At 44.4% G+C, this 24,137-nt stretch overlaps 1 protein-coding gene across 5 annotated transcripts; it reads left to right on the forward strand.

The window, feature by feature from the left end:
- The first annotated feature begins 687 nt into the window (after positions 1–687).
- Znf169 (zinc finger protein 169) lies at positions 688–22,696 on the forward strand. Of its 5 annotated transcripts, none has more exons than XM_076939075.1 (5): positions 688–765; positions 3,769–3,855; positions 11,350–11,476; positions 11,802–11,897; positions 19,493–22,696. In XM_076939075.1, the coding sequence occupies exons 2-5, from the start codon at positions 3,823–3,825 to the stop codon at positions 21,433–21,435; spliced, it is 2,199 nt and encodes a 732-aa protein (XP_076795190.1). In that variant the 5' UTR covers positions 688–765; positions 3,769–3,822; the 3' UTR covers positions 21,436–22,696. The 5 variants fall into 5 exon arrangements, with proteins under 5 accessions (XP_076795190.1, XP_076795187.1, XP_034366349.1 ...); XM_076939072.1 differs by having other exon boundaries at positions 713–855; XM_034510458.2 differs by having other exon boundaries at positions 713–855; positions 19,496–22,696.
- The last annotated feature ends 1,441 nt before the right edge of the window (positions 22,697–24,137 follow it).

The raw sequence follows: 24,137 nt of genomic DNA on the forward strand, positions 1-24,137 counted from the left end.
GTCCCTGCTGACGTCTGCTACTTGTTACTTTACTTTGAGAAGCAAATAGGAAATGATTTGAAAATACCACTCATGTCAAATTCCTAGAAATACAATTGAAAATTCAAATTCAATTAAATTGAGTTCTGCTCAAATTCCTAGTCTTTTCGCAAAGACTTTATCTTTCTGTTACAACCGATAATATTTCTTGTATGAGTAAAATAATTTAAAACATTACAGCTTTAAATGTTTTCAAACTTAGTTTGCCCTTGTCTTTTTGTAATCATTAAAAAAATCAGAATTATTTTCAAGAAACAATACCCACAGCATTTTTGGCATTTAAAAGTGCATCTATACATGCTGTAGTTTAAAACACACAACTTCATTTAAAGTAGGCGTGTGAAAACAAAACAAGACTGAATCGGCAGGAGGAAGGCATCTAGATAACACATCTTTTTAAAACAATTGATTGATGAGCCTCCTTAAAAGTACCCGAAGATTACTTCGGTCTGGCTTTTCTGATTTTTCTGTTTCTCCAAGATCCTACCCTGTTGTTCTGCAGTCAAGGAAAGAGTCCCGCAGTGGTAGGGAGCCCCTCCAGTAGTCGGAGGTTGCAACCACCAAGTCAGCACGGGGTGCCCTGCAGCACGCAGCATTCTGGGTATTGTAGTTCCCCCATCTCTAGCGCTGCGTGGGTAGTGAAGTGCGCGCGCGTCATCCCGGTCGGTGTACTTCCGCATCCTGCAGTCGTCACCTGTGCCTGTGGACGATCCTCCCGCGGTTCTGGTGAGGAAAGTGCAGACGACCCCGGCTTCTGCAGATCCCTCCGGGCGGAGAAGAGTCCGAGAGCTGGCGTGGGCCACTCACAAGGTTCAGGTGTCTGTCGCTGCTCCATCCTCGATGCGTGGAGTCTCTGGGAGTAGAATCAGCTTTTCTGCCCATCTCAGAGGAGGGTTTTGGTGAAGACCCTCGGGTGGGGATGGAGCCATGTGAGAATGGCATTTGGGGTCCAGTACCTTGTCCTAGACAAGCTGCAGGTCAGTCTGGCCTGCTTTCCAGGCTATGACGCTGTAGGTGTGTCCCCTGTGTTAGTGCGAGGTCAGGGAGATTGGACTTGGGGCACCTGGATGTCACCTTTCCACTCCAATTCTCCGTTGAGAGTGGGAGGTGAAGGATAGGAGCCATTCACCACAGGAACAAACTTCTGAATTGGTGAGGACAGGAGTCTTGGGGAGCTGCGCTCATCATAAATTTGGAGATACAGCTTGGTCGCTAGGACCAGTGTTCTTGCAGGAGGCTTGCCTTGAGAATCGCCTGACTGAATGCAATGAAAAACCCAGGAGACTGGGGCCACCTTTGAAGTTTGGAGTCTTGGTGTGTGGCAAGGCTTGTGTGTGTATGTAGTGTGTGTGTGTGTGTATGTATGTATGCGCACCCGTGTTCCTATGTGTGTGTGTGGGAGGGGGGGTGGCCTTTGTACATGTTGTGGGCTTCTGACCTTGTGTGACTCCCTTGAGCTCTGGGACCTTCCAAGAGCCTGGAGTGCTGCAAGGGGAAGTGACATTTCCCCCATGTCCCAGGGCTTGATGGCTCCCTGAATTTCTGGACGTGAATCTTTTTCTTTTTAGTTCTCTGAGTGATCCATACAACTCATTTTGATTATAGTCACCAACAAAAATTCTTCCCCGATCCACCAGCCTTTTCTACCCACCCATCTTTGTGGCATGTACTGGCTGGTTTTGTGTGTCAACTTGAGGTATCACAGAGAAAGGAGCTGCAGTTGAGGAAATGCTTCTATGAGATCCAGCTGTAAGGCATTTTCTCAATTAGTGATCAAAGGGGGAGGGCCCATGGTGGGTGGTGCCATCCCTGGGCTGGTGGTCCTGGGTTCTATAAGAAAGCAAGCTGAGCAAGCCAGTGGAAGCAAGCCAGTAAATAACATCCCTCCATAGCCTCTGCATCAGCTCCTGTATCCTGACCTGTGTGAGTTCCAGTCTGACCTCCTTTGGTGATGAACAGCAATGTGGAAGTGGAAGCTGAATAAACCCTTTCCTCCCCAACTTGCATCTTGGTCAGAAAAAAAAATCCCATGAGCAAGAATCAACCCATGACAGTATTAATAATAGTCGCCTGTTATGCTTGCAGACAGGAACCTAGCATAACTATCCTTTGAGAAGCTCCACCCAGCAGCTGACTGTAACAGATGCGTAGACCCAGAGCCAAACATTAGACAGCGCTCAGGAAATCTTATGGAAGAGTTGGGGGAAGGATTGAGGAACCTGGAGGGGATAGAGACTCCACAAGAAGACCAATAGTCAACTAACTGGGAGGGTTGGGGGCTCCCAGAGACTGAACCACCAATCAAAGAGGTCTTTCATTTCTATGAGTACATTGTCGCTCTCTTCAACACTCCAGAGGAGGGCATCGGATCCCATTACAGATGGTTGGGAGCCACCATGTGGTTGCTGGGAATTGAACTCAGAACCTCTGGAGGAGCAGGCAGTGCTTTTAGCTGCTGAGCCATCTCTCCAGACTAGATCTTTCATTTCTTTCAGCAAGGTTTTGTAGTTTTCCTCATAGCCATCTCATAATTAGAAAAATTATACTTAGTATGTCTTTGTTTGGATGTTATTGTGTTATACGGTTTTCATCGCAAATTCTAGTGGTTCATCACTAGTGTATAGGAAAGTAATATTTTATGATTAACTTGGTATCTACTAGTTAAAGTAAATTGCTTTAGGAGTTTTTGTTGATTTTGTGGGATTTCTCTCCATAGTCACGCCATCTATAGACCAAGTCAGAGTTCTTTCTTTCACTGACTACTTACAGTATGCCTCTGTAAGGTTTACATGTTACGTTTGATTGACACATCTTTTAAGTACCTATTTATTCCACGAGAGCATTCATCCCTGTATATGTTAATACTTTTATTTGTTGAGGGCATCATGTTTAATAATATTTATAAATATCAATTCATCATTCAGTACTTTTGCTTTGCTTTTTAATAATGACTGTCATTTTCCTCCATACCCCCAGAGGTCATGATTACACCTAATGATAGTTTCAATTTTCTAACATTGTCTCATGCCCCGTTCACATTTAACTCTCGTTAGTGGTCTTTTCTCATTCATGTGTGTAAGCCAGGATCCGGGCCAGGTCACATACAGCATGTGAGCAGTGGTTTTCTCCTAACTGTAATTAAGAGAAGCCCTCCCTCTACTTGTTCCTTAAACTGTTTATGAGGTTGACTTTCTATAGACCGGAGCAAACACTGCTGATGGCCTAAATTCCAAGTGACATTTCAAATCTTGGGAGCCTCATCTTGGCTTTATGAGTGGGTGTAGCCAGAGTCTCATGAGAAGAGAGCAGGCCTCTTCTCAGCTCCAGTTCTCCCCGAGATCTTCAATTTGGAATTCTCCTGCTCTTTCTACTTTGGATTTCCTGGACTCTGTCCTTTAGCCTCCAGTCAGGTATGGATGGGATGCTTCTGTTTTCAGTGTACCAGCAGCTTTCTCTTTCTGTGTGAGTGCTTGTTTGCTGATGGGCAGTTCTGAGTTTTTCCCAGCTGTTGGAGGATAGAGGCTGTTACTCAGCCAGAGATGGGGCTTGACCTTGTGACTGGCTCAGCTCTGGGGTTCTCTTTACTGGTTACATGGGCTGTAGAGGTGCTTGCTCTCTGTTAACCTGCCTACGTCACCTCTACCAGGTCCCTAATTTCTGCTCAGTCAGGAGACTGGGGCATGATGGGTCTTCTTCCTAAGTGTTCTTGCTTTTCTTCTTGTTCCTCAGATTGGAGTCTGAAAGCAGATTCCTCTCCAGGGAGAATATTCTGGAACGTGGGAAATGGCCCCAGGGCTCCTGACAACCAGAGACAAGGTGAGTCCTGGCATTTCCCATACTCCTTTGCCCATTTACTGTCTGCAGTCTTCCTTGAGGGTGTAAGGCAGTGCCTACCTCCATCTGGGAGGTCTAACCTATCTTATCTGGAGTTTTCTATAAGATTTCTTTGCTTGATTCATGACAAAAATATTTTCCCAATAGTTAACTATGATTATCCCACAGCTAACCTGAAAACACAGGATATCCAGGCTTACATACCCAGTGATTCCCAAGGCCTAATAAGAGGTATATATGAAGGTCATCCCTCTCCACATGTGTACATATGCACACTGGGGCAGGGAAGCCAGAAGCCAGTCTTGGGTGCCGTTCTTCAGGAGTCATCCGTTTTGTTCTTTTGAGACAGAGGCTTACTGATTAAGTCAGGCAGACCTAGTGAGCTCCAGGGATCCAGTCTGCACCTCCCAGCGCTGGGATGTCAGCACCTAGCTTTCTGCATGGATGCTGGGGATTAAACTCGGGTGCTTATCAAACGCGGGTGCTTATATTTTTAAGGCACAAACTTTACCAATAGCTGCCTTCCCAGCCTCTAGGATGGGTTTTGAAAGATTTTGCAAACTGGAGAGTTGAAGACATTTTTAAAGGAATGTCTTAGACCCTGTGACTACAGACTGTCTTTTACTATGTCAGAAGCTTGCACTAGCCAGTAGTCTTTGACACATTAGCTGTCTGGTAGAGGTGAAGATGGTGTACCTTCTGTCTGTGTGGCACACGGATGGCTTTGGTTTTGTGTTTGAGTTTTCTTCTCTATGTGTTCCTTGACTGATGATCTTCTGAAGGCCCATCGTAACTTGAATATACTGTACTGGGTGTTTGTGTTCAGGAAGAAGTCAAAATTTAGAACCAGAGACTAGCCTCTATCGAATGAACACACATACCTTTACACTGCTATAGAATGAAGAACATATGTTGAATCATTTTAAATCAAGGAAGCATCCATGCTTAAAAGATTGCAAGGTGGTGCTTAAAAGTCTGGATTGGAGCCAGGCAGTGGTGGCACACGCCTTTAATCCCAGCACTTGGGAGGCAGAGGCAGGTGGATTTCTGAGTTTGAGGTCAGCCTGGTCTACAGAGTGAGTATCAGGACAGCCAGGGCTACACAGAGAAACCCTGTCTCGAAAAACAAAAACAAAAACAAAAACAAAAGTCTGGATTGGGCTGCATGATAGGGCAGCTGGTAACGCTCTTATCCTGTAAGTTTGAGGACCTGAGCTTGATTTCTGAGACCCTATATTTTTTTAAAAAAGGGTCAGGGGAGGCTGGAGGATGACTTAGCAGCAGGTAAGGGCATTCTGCATGTGATGGCACATACCTTTAATCCTAGCACTCGGGAGGCAGAGGCTGATGAATCTCTGAGTTCAAGGCTAGTCTGGTCTACAGATGGAGTTCCAGGACAGCTGGAACAGAGAAACATTGTCTGCCTCGAAACAAACAAACAAACAAGCTCTGTGGAGAGCTGGGGTTTGGTCTCTATCACTCACATTGGTTGGCTCACTACCACCTGTAGCTCCGGCTCCAGGGAACCTGGAATTCTCTTCTGGCCTCCCTGGGGCAGCTGTGTTCATGTTCACATACACACATAATAGATGTACATACACATACACATGCACATACACATAGTCAGGAGATGGCAAGATGGTACAGTGGGTAAAGGCACCTGCTGCCAGTGACCCCAGTTTGATCCCTGTGAACTCACATGGTAGACGGAGAGAACCAAGTCTTGCAAGTTGTCCTCTGACCTCTACACATATGCTATGGTATACATGTACCCCTCCCCCCACACAAATAAATGTTGAAACATGTTAAAAGAATTCAAGTGGTGGTGCGTGCTTGTAATCCCAGTGTTGGGAATGCAGAGATAGGTAGACCTCTGGGGCTCACTGCCCAGGCAGCCCAGATTACTTAATGAATCTTAGGCCAATGGCAGGTCTTGTCTCAAAAAACAAGGTGGACAACACTTGAGAAATGACAGCTGAGGTTTATCTCTGAATGCCATATACATGCATACATATGCCCAAGTGCTGGGTACAAAGGTGTGTCCCACCACACCTGGCTCCTAGAGAAATGTTCGTCATCAACAGTGTTTTTAAAAGTTGTATTTTCAGTGACTACATTGTGTATCAGATCTGAATTGCATAGAAAAATCTGACACACACACATACATATATAATACTATGTATTATATATATATTATATATGTATAATACATATGTATTATATATGTATTATATGTATTACATATGTATTATATATGTAGATATATACATGTCATTTATATGAAGGATATTGTTTGAAAGTTGAATTATAACATTAAAGGGCTGGTAGGTACAGGATAGTAGCTAATTAGAAATCATTTAACAGCCCTTCATTGCATCATAAGTTTTTTTTCAAAGTCTGCTGCAAACCATGTCTTACAAAAAAATAATAATCACACTTTGGGCTCCATTCCTGCAAAGATCCCCATTTGATTAGAAGACCCATTACTAAAATTTTAAATGTTAAAAATGGGGGCTGGAGAGAAGGCTCAGTGGTGAAGAGCACTTGCTGCTCTTGCAGAGGACCTGGCATGGTTATTCATGACCATCAGTAACTTCTGTTCCAGGGGGATCCAGTCTCCTCTTCTGAACTTTGTACCAGGCATGCATGTGGTGCAGAGATACACATACAGGCAAAACACTCATACACATGAAAATAAAATAACTGTAAAGTTCGCCCATAAGAAATATGCAATTCAGTGAATTTTAGTATACTATCAACTAGTGTGTATTAAATTGTATAGCCTTTACCACCACAATGGTTTTGTCACTTCCAAAAGAAATCCTGTACCCTCAGGAATTATTTTACCCTATACTCTCTTCTTCCAGCTTCTGTTAACCACTGTGGTGGTTTGAATAGGAATGGCTCTCATAGGCTCATAAATTTGGATGCTTGGTCATTAGGTAGTGGTGTTACCTGACAGGGATATCAGGTTGTGAGTTTGTTGGAGTAGGTGTGGCTTTGTTGGAGGAAGTATGTCACTGTGGGTGGGCTTTGAGGTTTCAAGTGCTCAAGCCAGACCCAGTTTATCCCTCTCTTCCTGCTGTTAGCTGATCTGGATGGATGTCTTGCTATCTCTCCAGCACCACGTCTGTCTGTGTGCCACCATGTTTCCCATCATGACTATAATGGACTAAACTTCTGAACCTGTAAGCCAGCCTCTATTAAATATTCTTCTTCTGAAGAGTAGCCAAGGTTGTGTCTCTTTACAGCAATAGAACAATAACTAAGACAACTAATGTGCTTTGTGTTGTATAGATTTAGTTGTGGATGTTTCATATAAATAGAATATTTCAATTAAAAAAGAATATGTAATAAAAATATCATAAAAGAGAAATCCAGATCTCTGTCCTTCCCATCAAGAAACCAGTGAGCTGACAGAGGCAGTCAAACCAGTGTCTGCAGAATGACGGAGTCTAGTCAGAACTGGAAGACACTGTTGAAGGAAACAGCTGATCCTCGGTAGCCAGAGAGCATGGTGATATTTTCAGCTGCCGACCTACCATTATGTTGTCCATCTGCTAAGTGACCTGCAGGAAACTCAGCAGAAAGAGCTAAGGGAACCACACACCCGGAGCCAAAAGAATTCAAGTCAACACAGTGTTTCAGTAGGTAGAGAATTCAGTCAAGAACAATTCTAAAAAGAAACACTACACAAATTAGAGAGCTATAAAGCATACTGACTGGAGTGAAGATCTCAGCAAAGGAATTCAACAGCCTGTGGGGTAGATGGACTGAAGACTGGAGATAGTTCAACTGTGTGTCCATTCTAAAGAGCAAACAAAGAATGCAAGAGAAAGTAAATAAACCAGAGCTTAAGAGAGCTCAGGCACCAGTGTCTGTCAGTGTTCACAGCGGGAATGGAGGAACAGATAGGTGGAGGAGGTGAAGAAGCAATTTCTATAAAGTCTGTGAACAAAGGTCTGTGCATGTAAAAAGCCCACAAACACCAAGTAAGATGAACATTAACGAAACACAACAAAGCAAAACAGACCACACCATGATTTTAATAACCAAAGACAGAACTTTTGGAAGCCGTTAAATGAGAGGTGACTCACTTCCCACAAGAGACCATCAGTGTGACTAAGCTGATTGCTTATCTGAAAGCCAATCCGAGTCAGTGAGAAACCAAATTGTAAGAAAGAGTAAAGTGACCTCTTGAAACCTGGTCCAGTTCCTTCAAACTGTCAAGTACTCTTCCTTACTCTGTGAACTGTCAAGTACTCTTCCTTACTCTGTGAACTGTCAAGTACTCTTCCTTACTCTGTGTATTTGCCCCAAGAGTCGTATGTTGAAACAAGATAGGATCTCGGGGAGGAGATTAAGTCATGGGGGCAGAACTCTCAAAAGACTGACCTTATAAAGGGCTTAAAGGGAACTAATTGGCCCCTCATGTCCCCTCTATCCCCTCTTTCCTATGAGGATGGTGTTTGTCCCCTGTGGAGTTTACAGGACAGCTGTCTTGGGAACAAACGAGGCCCCGAGTTAATACTTCCAGTTGACTTCAAGCACCATGAGAAAGAAAAATTTCAAGCATTTGGTTAGATTATCATGAGTCGAATAACTTTTTTTTTTTTTTCAAGAGAAAAAAAGATGGTTAGAGTTAGTAAATTCATCAGAGTACTAAAACTTGCACTACATATAACCGACACGCACACTCCGGTTCTGTCATCTTACCACTGATCTGTTTGAGAATAATTAAAGAAGAAAAAATTCCTTCAAAATAGCAAAATCCCTGGAAATAAATTTAGCCAAGGAAGCCAAAGATTTGTTCACAAAAACATTTCTGGAAAAAAAAAAAAGACTTCAAGAAGTAGAAACTTTTTGCTTACAGTCCTGGCACCCTGAATGATTGGGGGAAGCTAAGCAGGGTCAGGCCTGCTTAGTGCTTGGATAGGAGAAAGGCTTTCTGTGCTTGTGACTGGATGACAGTACCACCCAAGTGATCCAGAAGTTCAGCTCAATTCGTATCAAAGTGCCAGTGACTCTAGTGTAGAACCTGCCACACGTTAAACACTTAGCATCAACGCTGCACCTTTCCCCCAAAGCTAGAAGAGGAGGCAACACCTTTCAAATTCCTTTTATGGAGCAGAATCATCAGATACCCAGACCAGACAGGTCCGGTTCAGAAGAAGGTTTCAGACCATCATGTCCTGAAACCGACACCTGACAGTGCTTGTTAAGCTGTGGGAATAAATGTGTGCTATCTTACCATAAAGTTTATTGTTTTTACTGCTTTAAATAGACAATTCAGTGCTATCAGGTACACTCACGGCTGTGTAACCATCACCGCCATCCTTCGGGAGGAAAAAGAAGCACGGCCTTTCTCCCTTTGTGATGGGCATATTTCACCTGGTGTAATATTTTCAAGGTCTGCTCTAGAAAACACAGGTTAGAATTTCCCTTTTAATGTCAGCGTGTGCTACAGTTCATGTCATCATGTGTCACCAGTTGTTAGTCACCTGGGTTGTTCCCATGGTTAAGTTGCTGTGGATAAAGCTGCTATGAACACTGTCCTACCATGTTCTCAGCGTGTGCTTCCAGTGTTTAGGAATGCTGTTGTACAAGTTCTCAAACTCTCCTGTACAAGTGTCTTATTTTATGTTCCTGTCAGGAGTGTGCAAAGTTTCAGTTTCTCTGTTTACTTTTTATTTTTTTATTTTTATATATTTTTTTGAGACAAAGCTTCTCTGGGTATCCCTTGGATGTCCTGGAACTTGCTCTGTAGCCTCAAACTCACAGAGATTCCCCTGCCTCTCCCTTCTGAGTGCTAGGATTAAAGGTGTGCGCCACCGCCTGGCTCTCTGTATTCTTTGATGACTTGTTTCCTTGAATTTTGATAATAACTATTCTGATGTTTGCATGTTAATGGTGAAGAACTGAATTCACTTTTTTCTTAAGACTCAGGATAAGCATAGGATGTGTGTTTTCTCTACTCATTCAATGTAATGCTAGAACAAAAAAGTAAGGAAAGAGTTAAAAACATACAGATCGTACAGTAAGAACTAAAACTGTTCTTATTTCCATGTGACATGATCGTTCCCTGTAGAAAATCTCAAGGAACTTAGCAGAAAAACTTCTGAGGGTTCATGAGTAAGGTTGTATACAAGTAACAAAATCATATGTCCTGTATATTGTAGCAGTGAATATGTGTCCAAACTCTAGGCCATCAAGATCACACACACAACACACACAGAGATTCTGAAGTGTAGTATAAAAAAATCCTTGTAGGATCTTAAGTGCTGGAAATTACATTTTACAAAAAAAAAAAAAAATCATCTCTCTCTCTCTGTCTCTCTGTCTCTGCCTCTCTGCTCCCCCCTCTCTCTCTCTCTCACACACACACACACACACACACACACACACACACACACACACTGTAAAGGCTGGAAGATTTGACATAATAAGGAGGTCAGTTTTCCCCCAATGGAAGTACATGATATGCTAGCTAGGTTTGTGTCCACTTGACACAAGCTATAGTCGTTTGGGAAAAGGAAACTCAATTGAGAAAATGCCTTCAGGATTGGGCCAACCTATGGAACATTTTCTTGGTTGGTGATGGTTGGGGAAGGCCTAGCCCATTGTGGATGGTGCCATCCCTAGGTTGGTGGTTCCGGGTTCTTTAAGAAAGCAAGCTGAGCAAGCCAGAGGGAGCAAGCAGTAAACAGCACCCCTCTATTTCCTCTGCATCAGCTCCCGCCTCCAGGTTCCTGCCCTGTGTGAGTTTGTGTCCTGGCTTCTTCCAGTGATGGACTATGATGTGGAAGTGTAAGCCAAATAAACCTTTTCCTTCCCAACTTGCTTTTGGACATGGTGTTTAATCACAGCAATAGAAACCCTAACTGAAACCCATGGTAAACAAATTCTGATAAAGTCGTAGCAGTTTCTGTTGTTTGTAGGTATATACAAAGTTACTCTAAAATTTGTATAGGAAGGCACTGGGTATTTTAAAATAGCTAAAGTAACTTTTAAGTAACATTTATTGACTGTGCGTGGTTGTGGTATGTATCTCATCCCAGTTACCCAGGGCACTGTGGTAGGAGAGTTGGAAGTTGAGCCAGTGTGGACAGTACAGCAAGAACCACTTCAGGGAGAGTGAATGAAATGAAGAGTAAAGTGGAAGGACTTAGTCTTCCTGATGTCAAGCCCTGCTCTATAGCCACACTAGTCAAAACTGGCTTTTGAAGGTCTTGTACATGCCTAGAACAAAACAGGAAAGCCAGCATTTCTGGGTTCTGTGTACGGAACTGGCGTCCATGTAAGGAAGTTGTCTTCGACATACAACAGTCAGGTTCAGGGCGGAGAGCAGGACCTGTACATCTCCTGCTGTTAAGTCACCACAGTCTTACTGCCTTGCTTCTGGATAGTGACTGACACTGGTTACTGGTTTTAGCCAGGCCGCTGCTCTCATGAGCAGGAATGTGTGTTTTGTTACAGGCATTAATGGCCTTCCATGACGTGGCCGTGGCCTTCAGCCAGATGGAGTGGGAGCTGCTGAGTCCTGCTCAGAGGATCCTGTACAGGGAAGTGATGTTGGAGAACTATAGCCATCTGGTCTCCCTGGGTAAGGCCACCCTCTTTTGTCCTGGAGGTTATCTGTGGGCATGTTAAACGTGTGTTGCGGCCAACACGCTCTGTTCTTTAGAATGCCCGTGTTTTGCAGTGCAGTGTGTGTGTACCTGCACACAGTGTATTTCTAGGGATGATTACCCTGCTTTCGATACAGAATCCTCTGCCCTTGTTCATTTGTTCTTAGTATTCTGATATTCTTTCCCTGTCCCTCTACTTCCCTTCTGGGTGTTTGACATCTTCTACATTGGCCCGGAGTTCTGTTGTAGCCTCTTTAGCCGCTAACCTAAGGTCACTTTGGGTTTGTTTCTTGCGACTAGGTATTGCATTTTCCAAACCAAAACTCATCACGCAGCTGGAACAAGGGGCGGAACCCTGGAGAGACGGCAGTGGATGCTTTCTGGACCTTTGTCCAGGTAAGAGAAGACTCTGGGCAGGTGAGGATATGAGGCATTGAGGGGCTCCCTCAGACAAGGAAGGGGCCCACTCTGACATGCTAAGGGAGCTCTCCTATAGGCCTCCCTGGGCTCCAGGTGAGGCCGGGTAGCAGTGCTTCTCTCCCTCCCTCTCGCACTTAGGAGAAGGTCAACCCCGTAGGGTACCTGATTCCTCTGCTTGACTCCTGCAGCACGTTTAGGATTTCCTCTTGTGTCCTTGCCAGTCTCGATTTTGATCTTCAACACAGTGCCCGCCCTTCAAGACCGACTAGGCTGTGCCGGCTGAATGCTCTTCCTTTTCTGTACTTGATCCAAAAACTGCTGTACATCACACCCACCCTGTAAATCCCCAGGTTTTTTTTTAAACTAAACTACCATAAAGAAAACAAAAAAAACCCTTTGTTTTCTTTATGGTAGTTTAGTTAACTTGAAGATAGTTAATGTGGCAGTCTGACAGCCTCTGGGAGCTAGGAGCCCATTGTCCACCAGGGGGCAGGCTTGTTCCTTCTCAGACTGTCCAGCTTCCCCACCTCCTTCCCTGTTCACATTCCATGGCTACCCCAGTCCTTTTATCCTACTCCGTGGGTCCTTCCGCATACCACGTTACTTTGCACCCTACGTCTGTGTGACACAGGCTTGGCTTGACTGATGAACTATACCAGACAGTCTGAAGCAGGTAAGAGCACTGCCCCAGTGGCGGTGTGAGAACTCTTCTGACATGTCCTTACCAACATGGGGTACTGTCTGACCTTATTTCCCCATCTTTCTGGAATCTCAAGGGGTTTGAGGTGGCTAATATCCCATGTGGTCTGTCCCCGTCTGGGAGTGATGGACTGTTTTAGATATTTGCCCACATTGTAGTTAATTTTTCTTTTGTTACTGATCATAGTTGTAAATTTTCCCCCAAACACTTACTTAGGTCTTTAATTCAACCCATACTAATTTTATATGATTATTAGAATGTACAGGTAAATTTCTGCCTGGCTTATCTTTTTCTTTTTAATGAATTTGTCTTCACTTTTACTGACATTTTAAAAAGGTGGTTTTTTTTTTTTTTTTTTTTTTTTTTTTTTTTTTTTTTTGAGACAGTCTCACTATGTAGCCCAGGCTGGCCTGGGACTCCCTATGTAGACCAGGTTAACTTTGTGCTCATAGAGCTTTGCCTGCCTCTGCCTCCCGAGCACTGAGATTAAATGTGTGCAGCACCATGCTCTGATTTTATTGTTTTCCTTCTAAATAAACTGTATGGGGGATGTTATGCTTTATATCAAACTTGGACTTTGTAAAAAAGAATGTTACATGAGGTATGTTAACATATAATATAAAATGCTATTAAGGTATGAGGTATTAAGGGGAAAAAAGGATATTTTTAAGGTAGTTTTAAGTTTTAAACTGTATTTAAGAGTGAAGGTCAGTAAGTTTTGTTACAACTGAAATAGTGAGCATCTCCATCATTCCCAAACTTTCTGTACACCTCACCACAACTTCTACTTTCCAATCTCCTTGTCCTTCTTTCTTTTTTTAAAAAAAGAGTATTTTATTAATTTTTAAGAATAAAATAAAATAAATTAATTTTTAAAATTCTCTTTGAGAATTTCATGTATATATGCAATGTATTTTGATCATATTCACCCCCACTTCTCCCAGGTCTCCCCAGCACCACACAGTTCCTAACTTTATGTCTCCTTTTTCTTTCTTTTTAAAAATAGTCCGTTGAGTCTCTTTTGTTTTGCCCATGTATTCATGGGTATGAGGTCGTTCACTAGAGCGTGGTAGACCAACCAGGGCCTCACCTTAAAAGAAACCGATTCACTCTTCCCAAAAAGCCGTAAACTTCCAATAATATCTCCTCCTTTCTAATCCATTTTTCCTGATTATAGATTTGTCTGAATTTTCTAGAATTTATGTAAATTAATTCACACAGGATGTAACTGTTTTCTCTACTTAGCATAATTACATAGAATTTTATCCATGGGCTGTACATCAATAATTCATTTTTGTTGGCGAGTAGAATTACATCATATTGATAAATCATGATGTACCTAACTACTGACTTGTATCTGAGTGTTGGGTATAAATAGGGTGTATATTTCTTATAGGGCCCAGAGTCTCTTAGCATGAAAGTCAATTCAGCATACAATAAAAAATACTACCCTTCATACCAAGAGTCAGGAAATTAAAACTTTTTTTTTTTTTAGACAGGGTTTCTCTGTGTAGTCCTGGCTGTCCTGGAGCTCACTCTGTAGACCAGGCTGGCTTCGAACTCAGAAATCCACCTGCCTCTGCCTCCCAAGTGCTGGGATTAAAGGCGTGCGCCACCACTGCCCGGCTAGGAAATTAAAACTTGAAGATGACAGTGACATACAGCTGATTAGGTGGTGGTGGTAGGGATCAGAGATTAGAATTATCTTTCAGGGCCTGGTAGATGCAGGACTGTGAATTTAGCACTTGGCTGAGGTAGGAGAATGGCAAGAATGGCAGCCTGGTTACAGAGTGAGTTCAAGGCCAATCTGAACAACTATGAGACCTTCAAAATAAAAGATAGAGCACTTGCTTAGCAAGTACAAGGCCTTAGGTTCAGTCCCTAGTAATGAATAAATAAATGTTCCATGGATTTTCAACCTATTACATGTACTCTTGAAACAAAAGAGTATAAAAATATCAGCAAAGAAATATTTTACATAAAATAAATCTGCAGTTGTGTTATTGAAATATACAACAGAAACTGTGAACTCATTGGATGGGCTTAGCTATAGAGTTGGAATAATAGGGTGGAATCAGTGAGTTTGTTTTATGTTTTAAGACATGGTCACACTCTGTAGTCCTATCTGGCCTTGATCTTATAGGGATCCATTTGATCTGCCTTCTGAGTGGTGGGATTAAATATGTGCACCACTACATCCAAGTGGAATTGGTGAACTTGATTCTGGAACAATAAAATATCATAAATCTGAACAAAGAAAGAAAATAGCCTGAAGAAAGAATGATTTTGGAGACTTCTGGGATAAATAAAAACAAGAAACAGCCCTTATGTCATCAGAACCCAAAAAGGATACTGTAAAAATATTTGAGAAAATCATGGTTATTAAAAGATAAATAGGGGCTGGTGAGATGGCTCAGTGGTTAAGAGCACTGACTGCTCTTCCAGAGGTCATGAGTTCAAATCCCAGCAACCACATGGTGGCTCACAACCATCCATAATGAGATCTGATGCCCTCATATGGGTGTCTGAAGACAGCTACAGTGTACTTACACAAAATAAATAAATAATAAAATTCTAAAAAAAAAAAAAAAGATAAATATACAGATACAAGAAGCCATAGATACATTAAATAAACATATGCATAAACACAAAGACACATGATAACTGCAATTGTGGAAACTAAAAAGAGGGGAAAGACCAGAAAGGCAGCCAATGGGGGGAAGAATGCTTTGCCTATAGAGGATTTTTTCATGTGAATGAACTAGGTCAATGAAAACATGGCAGGGAGTTTTCTCAAGTGCTGAAAAGATTGTGAATTTTATACCTAGCAAAACTATCCCTGAGAAATGAAAGTGATATTTAATGTAAATAGTTTGTGACACATATGTTAAACTATAGGTAAGGAAATTCTTCAAAGAGAAGGAAATGGTAAAAGAAATAATCTTGTCCTCATCCTCAGTACCAAAAACCAACCAACCAATCAACCAACCAACCCCCAAAACAACAACCACCACCACCACAACAAACCATTAAAAAAGAGAAGTTGTGGAGCAAGAGCATTAGAAAGAAGAAAAAATTATTTTAAGAGTACAAATATGGCTCTACAATAGAATGTTTTATGTCTAAGATTTTTACAGTCATATTGATGATTAAATCAAGTTTTTAACCTTAATTACAATTTCTTTAAAAAGTATGATGAATAAGAATATAGAAGATACTGAGACCTAAACAAAGGTAATGTTTTCTGTAAATTCAACGGGTAAAATGTCAATTGGCCTACTGGGGTACCTTCCCCTTGTGGGTTTTTCTTTGTGCCTTGTGTGTTAGGTTTAGAACTTGCTCTGCCCTCAGGCTCACAGGGCCAATGGCCAGGTCCCCCACCAACCAACTTGTAGCAAAGGTTCCATTCCCAGAATTCTGCCAAGCCCCATCAGCCAGGAGAAGAATGCCTTCTCAGAACCTCTGTGGTCCCCTTCCCTTTGAAGCCAGTGTGGATGTCTGCTTGCTCCCATAGTTTGTGGACTCTGCCTTCGTGGTGGAAGTGTCATTGGTTTGATTTGGGTCACTCTCCACTTTTTGAAGCACGGTGCATGCTTACATCAAAATAGCCCTACTAAAATAAGTGAAACATTGAACCAAACTAGTAAGTGAATAGACAATTTTTAAGAAATACAAGTGAGCAGTAAACGTGTGAGGAAAGTGTTCAACCTCTGTAGCCACCAGGAAGCTGCCAATTAAAGCTGCTCTGAGATTCCATCTCACCCCCATCAGAATGGTTATCAGGAAGACAAAAATACTGCAAATTCTAGTGAGGATGCAGGGAAAAAGAGCCCCTCCGTGCTGCCAGTGAGAATATAACAAACACAGCTTCTGTGGGAATCAGCATGGCAGGTCCTCAAGATACTAAAAATAGAAGTGTTTCATGACTCAGCTATATCCTTCCTAAGCATATACTGAAGGGGTTTGCAGGCAGATGGGCACAACTGAGGATCTTCATGTTAAACAAAATAAGGCAGAGTCAGAAAGACATCGTGTGTTTTCTTCTCAGATACAGAACCTAGATTTAACTAACTCTCTCTCTCTCTCTCTCTGTCTCTCTCTGTCTCTGTCTCTCTCTGTCTCTGTCTCTCTGTCTCTCTGTCTCTCTCTCTGTCTCTCTCTCTCTCTCTCTGTCTCTCTCTCTGTCTCTGTCTCTCTCTCTGTCTCTCTCTCTCTGTCTCTCTCTCTCTCTCTCTCTCTCTCTCTCTCTCTCTCTCTCTCTCTCTCTCTCTGTGTGTGTGGTGTTGTAAAGGTGGGGAGGCCACGGGAAGTGGGGGTTAGAGGAAGTAATGGAATCGATGTGGTAAGAAAGCAGAAGCTGTAAGGAATGAAGAGCCAGCTAGAGGGCGATAGGGAGGTAGTGGGGGCTGAGCAGCAGGGGTGTAATGACATACAGGTCTGAAGGTGCCACGATGAAAAACCCCAGCTTAAAAACCCTGCACTATTAAAAACCCAAATTCTGCCTAGAGCTTTAGAGTTGGAGAAGTACGGCAGTCTTCCCTCACTCTGTCTCTCTTGGTCCCGACTGGCTGTGTTACTGGTGCTGTAATATATCCCATGCCTGTTGCAGGCTTCTGCAATTGTGATTATATGGCCACAAAAGGCTGTCTAGTGACACTCTTAGCGTTTGCCTCAAAACAAGCTTCCCCATCTTTCTGATATGCAGAAGCCGAGAAGTTTCCTTAACCATTCAATGAACTTGTTGCATTTTCCATCAAGTGATAAGGTCAGTTGAGCTGCAACTGTGCTGCTTTGCTTAGAAATCTCAGCTAATTTTTTCATTGTGCTAGGCCCCTTTTAGCGTGTATAATCACAACTTTCCTAGCCTCTGTCACCCGGTTCTGAAGCAACTGCCACTTTTTCCACATGACTGAAACATCTACTTGTTGGTCCCCAAAATCTGTTTCTCTTCAGAAAGACAGCCGCAGTACCAGTAGGGTGGAGGTGTTCCTAACAGAATTAGTTCCCACAGTTTCAGAGGCTGACAGTCCTCATGACTTGCAGCCGGTGAGCTGGACCTCTGCAGGGAGTGATGCAGGTCCAGTCCAGAGGCTTGTGGGCCAAAGCTTTTTCTTGAGTTGGGAAACCGAGGAACTATTTTTGAGTGGGAAGGTCCTCAGGAGAAGCATTCTCTTATTGGGGGAAGATGAGTCATCGGTGCTCTTCAGGCCTGTGTTTGATTGGATGAGAGTCACTGACGTTAAAGGAGGCAAGCTTAGCTGCCTTCAGTTTAAAGTTGCTACACTACTACTCTGCCAAATGGTCTATAGGGGCGGACATCTTTGTTAGAAGCCAAGTCTCTTGTAAGGGCAGTGGTTACTGTGCCTAGATCTGAAGACAAACAAAAAGATGTGTGGTAAATGTGATTAGTATTTATAACCAAGTAGGGATAAGGCAGGGGTATCTATTTCTTCCTTACAAATCACAGGCAGGTAGTCAGCAGTATAGTCTCAAAATTCAGCCGTTAAAAACTCCAGAATTACACACACACACACACACACACACACACACACACACAGAGAGAGAGAGAGAGAGAGAGAGAGAGAGAGAGAGAGAGAGAGAGAGAGAGCGCTGTTTGATTGCTGAGTATTGAACCCAGGGCCTTGTATATGCCAAGTGTACGCTCTGCTACTGAACTATAAATAGCTGACAGCTAGAAATGCAAACAACTGCCGAGAGTTGTGTTAATACCGGCGAACTAGCTTACCAGAGTAAATCAGAGCTTAGTGAGCTGAACTAGAACACAGTTCCTGATGAGAAACTGACCACAGTAGGACCTTCGGTGACCAGATCTGAGTACTGAGGCCCAAAACTCCCACAGTCTGGAAGGCCATGAGGAACAGCATTAGTAACTGTCAAGAAGTCTGTTCAACTAGCAGGGACACCCAGAAAGTGAGTTGTATTGTTTTCTTAGGGGAAAAAAAAAACCAGTGGGACTCAGGAGTTAGGAAGGGGGCTTCATGATAGTTATTCATAAAAGGGTCTACAGTACATACTGTAGACTTCAAGGGTGTCTTTCTTGTAATGACTCCTCTTCAGTGTGAAAGGGGCAGTAAGTGGTGCACTAATAATTGACTATGGTCCAACAACCACCTATGAACAGTTGGCAGACCTATTGTAGAAAGGATCAGGCAGGTCTAGAAAGGCTGGACATTCTGAGTCCTCAGAGCTCATTAGATTTTGTTTTCTTTTATAATCAGCTCTAAGTAGGTAAGAACCAATTGCAGTGGAACAGGTATATTGATTCGACATCTCCTAGGCAAGTCCTGTTATTAGAGGGGAACACTTAAGAAAATCCAAGAGGCTCTTGGGTTATTTAGGTCATGAGAATCAGATTTCTTTAAGGGCGGAGGCCATGGCATCCTGCTTCATCGCCAAATCCCTATTTTCTGATAAGAGACTCCCAGCTTGGTTTCCTGGTTTGCTTCCTGGTAAAGGAGCATTCAGTTGAATACCACATATGGACCTCTTGACATTGGTTAGTGCTGCCTCTCCCATAGGGGAACGACTTGACACTTAGTCACTTCCTTATAGAGCAAAGAAAATCGCTGAAGAAATTTGTACTACCTGGTTGAATAAAAGCGAGTATTCGTGGGCATTCTTGCCACTATTAGCAGTTCTAATTGTAATAGCTTACAGAGCAGGCATCACCCATAAGGCTTTTCAGTGTTTTAGTTTTCCTTTCAGAGCTGTGGGAAGGCAGTTAGCAGTAGAGCGTGGAAGATAGACCTTTAAAGAGAGTGTTTGTTATGAACATCTGAGGAATCACTGTTGGGAGTATGTTCCTACCCACAAGGCACTTCTGTGATTCTGACCACTGCTTTCTCTCTAGCAGAATCCAGGACAGAATTAGAGCCCTGTCTCTCCTGCCCGATAGCCTTTGCTAGTCCGGAAGTCCTCAGAGTGTGTGTGCTGAATGGACCTCCCTCTCAGACTTTCCCAAGCCCACCAGCAGGGAGCAACTTCCAGTCAGAAGCTCCAGGCTGTTCTAGCAACGAAGGAGGTGACGAGAGAGACAGCAGTGATGCTCTGTTGCAAAGGACGAGTCCAACGAGGATTCTGAAGACGTTCTTTAGCCCATGTCAAGGTCAGGCAGCATACTGGGTAGAAAGCAACAGTAAACAAACAGACCTTGGCCTGGCCTCTGAGGAGGCGGTCACAGTGTTGAAGGGACCAGATGAGTCCGCATCTGGAGCCATCATACATGGAGCGTTTCCACTAGGGCTTAATGATGTCACAAACCTGTTCAGCCCTCAGAAGCATCACGCGTATCCTGACTGCGGAGGGGGCTTTTGCCAGACTTCAGACCTCATGAAGCTCCAGAGAATGGACGGAGGGGAGAAGCCTTACTCGTGCTCGGAGTGTGGGCACCAGTTTACCCAGAAGGCTTCTCTCACGGTCCATCAGAGGAAACACTCGGGGGAGAAGCCACATGTGTGTGGGGAGTGTGGGCGAGGCTTCATGTACGTATCCTCCCTCAACAACCACAAGAAGATTATTCACTCTGGAGAGAGCCCCCTTGTGTGTCCGGAGTGTGGGCGTGGCTTCCGCCAGAAGATTGACCTCCTCCTCCACCAGCGGACTCACCTGGATAAAAAGCCCTTCGTGTGTCCTGAGTGTGGGAGGGGTTTTTGCCGGAAGGCCTCGCTGCTACAACACCGATGGTCACACTCGGGTGACAACCCCTTCATCTGCTCAGTGTGTGGGCGTGGCTTCAGGCTGCTCTCCCGGCTCCTCACTCACCAGGTCACTCACTCTGGGGAGAAACCGCACGTTTGCACTGAGTGCGGGCAACGCTTTGGCCAAAAGGGTACACTCATGAGACATCAGAAGACACACACAGGGGAGAAGCCTTACGTGTGTCGCCAGTGTGGCTGGAGTTTCACCCAGAAGGTCAACCTCATTAGGCACCAGAGGATTCACACAGAGGTAAAACCTTTCCTGTGTCCCGAGTGTGGACGAGCCTTTGAGTTTAAGTCACTTCTCACCAGACACCGGAAGACACACACGGGGGAGAAGCCCTACGTGTGTCCCCAGTGTGGTAGGGGGTTTAGCCAGAAGTTCAACCTCATTGGGCACCAGAGGATTCATGCAGGGGAGTTACCTTTTCTGTGCCCTGAATGTGGGCGTGCGTTTGTAAGGAAGTCCATGCTCATCCGACACCAGAGGACCCACGCAGGGTGGGAGAAACCTTACCAGTGTCCCGACTGTGGACGAACCTTTGAGTTTAAGTCGCTCCTCACAAGACACCAGAAGATACACACGGGGGAGAAGCCGTATGTGTGTCCGCAGTGTGGCAGAGGCTTTAGTCAGAAGTTCAACCTCATTGGCCACCAGAAGACGCACACGGGGGAGAAGCCCTACGCCTGTCCCCAGTGTGGCCAGCGTTTCAGGCAGAAGTTCAACCTTGTCAGGCACCAAAGGATTCACACAGGGGAGAAGCCGTTCCTGTGTGCTGAGTGTGGGCGAACATTCGGGAAGAAGGTCTCTCTCATCAGACACCAGAGGACCCACGGAGAGGAGAAGCCTTACCAGTGCTCTGAGTGTGGACGAGCCTTTGAGTTTAAGTCTCTATTCATCAGACACCAGAAGACACACACGGGGGAGAAGCCCTACGTGTGCCCCGAGTGTGGCAAGGCTTTTAGCCAGAAGTTCAACCTCATTGGGCACCAGAGGAGCCATACAGGAGAGAAGCCTTACCTGTGCCCCCAGTGTGGGCGTGCCTTTGGTTTTAAGTCACTTCTTACTAGACACCAGAGGACACACTCCAAGTAGAAGCTTTTTGTAAACAGCATATGTGGGTAGGGACTGGATGGGATGTTACACCTTACCTCCGACTCCAGGACTCAGTGCAGTCCGTATAGAAGCCATGGCTTTAACTCTGCCCTCATCAGACGGCAGCAGACCTGTTCTGTCAAGAAGCCCTAAGTGCGGGCATTGTGGGCGTGGCTTCAGCTGGAAGTTTCACCTCTATAGACATAGGAAGACCAAGTATGGCCATCAATTCCTAGCCTGAGAGGTGTTTGCCTGACCTGTTGCTTCCTTTCCCCAGGAGCACGGAGCTGGCAGAAATCACTAGTGAATGTTCCCGGAAATCGAGTAGGGGAAAAATCCTTGCTTGTTCATGAAATCATTGGTTTATGGTTTACTATCTTCAGTTAGCAGTATGCGTTAGTTCTCTAGGGCTTCCTAACAAAATACCCCATATATATGGTGCCTAGAAGTCCTCTATCAGACTGGCTCAGGTGTTGCTGGGACCACACCTCCCCTTAGTGGGTAGATGGCTTCCCGATGTGCTGTGTACCTACAGTCCATCCCTCCTGTATAGACTTTCCTGGTGCCTCTAATCCTGGATAGGACCACATCCAGATGACCTTGTTTAACCTTGATTAAATGTCCTGCCTCCAAGTCAGGTCACACTAGAGGTAAGACATTGGTATTTACATTGTGGGGATAGGATTCACGGCATCCCCAGACCTCAGATCCTTAACTCACTTTAGCATCAGCTCTAAATTAAAAATCTCTTAATACAAACATCTAAATCAAGTGTGGGTGAGGATATAATTCCAGCTCACCTGTAAGCCATTTTTTTCCATCTGCAGTCCTGTGAAATCAAACATGGAATTTGCTTCCAAAATCCTATGACTAGACAGATACAGGTTAGATATTCCTATTCCGAAAGGGAGACATCAGAAAGATCTGAGCAGTGCTGGGTCCCGGTGTCCAGCAGAAACCCAGCAAGGCAAATTCTGTGTGACCTTAAATTCTCAAGAATAATATTGACTCAATGTTTTGCCCCCTGGCTCACAGGGCTGGCAGGCAGTATTGTTTCCCAAGCCCTGAACAACAGCTTCACACATTTCACCTCACTCCAGACCTGGTCTCTCTGGGCCTCTGGCCAGGGTTTGGAACCACATTTTCCTCTCCTCCTCTCCTCTCCTCTCCTCTCCTCTCCTCTCCTCTCCTCTCCTCTCCTCTCCTCTCCTCTCCTCTCCTCTCCTCTCCTCTCCTCTCCTCTCCTCTCCTCTCCTCTCCTCTCCTCTCCTCTCCTCTCCTCTCCTCTCCTCTCCCTCTCCCTCCCCTCCCCTCCCCTCCCCTCCCCTCCCCTCCCCTCCCCTCCCCTCCCCTCCCCTCCCCTCCCCTCCCCTCCCCTCCCCTCCCCTCCCCTCCCCTCCCCTCCCCTCCCCTCCCCTCCCCTCCCCTCCCCTCCCCTCCTCTTCTCTTTTTTCTTTCTCTTTTCTCTTTTTTTCTTCCCTTTCCCTCCCTCCCTCTCTCCCTTCCTTCCTTCCTTTTTTTTTTTTTTTTTTTCCTTTTTTTCCTTTTGGTGTTTTGAGACAGGGACTCTCTGTTACATAGCCCTGGCTGTCCTGGAACTCAATATGTAGACTAGGCTGGCCTCAAACTCAGAGATCCACTTGAGTGTCTACTGAGTGCTGGGACTGAAGGGTGAACAGCATGAAGAGGTTCCCCTTCCTTGAAGAAGAACAGCGCACTTATAGCTTAGAGCCCTACTGGTCTCTTCAGAGTCTCCAAGTCGGAAAGTCTGTCTTCCTTTTGCCCCAGTCTCGTTCTCTCTGTCTCCTAGGGCAAGAAGAGATAGCTAATTAACTCTGGTTCACACTCATGTTAATCTCTGTTGAAAATGTTTTCCAGTCATCTACCATTCCCTCCAAACACACACACTTTTGTGGCTTTGCTTTTTTGTTTTTATTTTTTTAACAATTGGACTAAAGAGAGAATTTTCCAAATGTTTGCTCAACAATTCCCTCAGTTTATCTCTGTCCTCCTGCTTTGTAGATGCAGCAAGAGCAAATCAGGGCACACTTTGATCATCTGTGTAGAAATCTCATCTGAGTATTCTGAACTTACATTTCTTAAAATGCTTCCATTTGTGGACATCAAGGCAGCACAGAAGTCCGAGGCCCTGAGTTCGATCCCCAGAATCCACATAGAAGAAGAGACCCAACTCCACAACACTATCCTCTGACCTCCTCCACAGGAGCTGGGGCACGCATGCCCTCAATACACTCTGGACCTGAGCCATAATAATGACAAACACTCTATTCTATAAGACACTAGAATTAAGTTCAGCCAGGTTCCTTGTCACTGCATAGCAAGGACACTGTAGCTGGGCTTTTCTACTTTGAGGTTCTTTTTCCTTCCTTTTATCCCCAGGTTTCATCCCTATCACTAGAGAGGAGAGAAAGAAGGATGGGGGTGGGGTGGGGAGAGTAGTATAGAGATCCTTGAACCTAGTTTCTTCTTGTTCCTTTGCTTATAGCCAGTCTTTACTACTTTGTAAGTTTTTTCCAACCCTTTATTCCCAGGTTTCACCCCCATCACTAGATAGGAGAGAAGGATAGAGGACAGAGAGAGAGGGAGAGAAAGAGAGGGGGGGAGGGAGGGAGGGATCTGTCTCTATAATTTCTTGTTTCTTTACACACAGCTACTGCAACCAACCTCACCTATCGGGACTC

The sequence above is a fragment of the Arvicanthis niloticus genome, chromosome 8 (genome assembly GCF_011762505.2).
Source record: "Arvicanthis niloticus isolate mArvNil1 chromosome 8, mArvNil1.pat.X, whole genome shotgun sequence".
Classification (NCBI taxonomy): Eukaryota; Metazoa; Chordata; class Mammalia; order Rodentia; family Muridae; genus Arvicanthis; species Arvicanthis niloticus.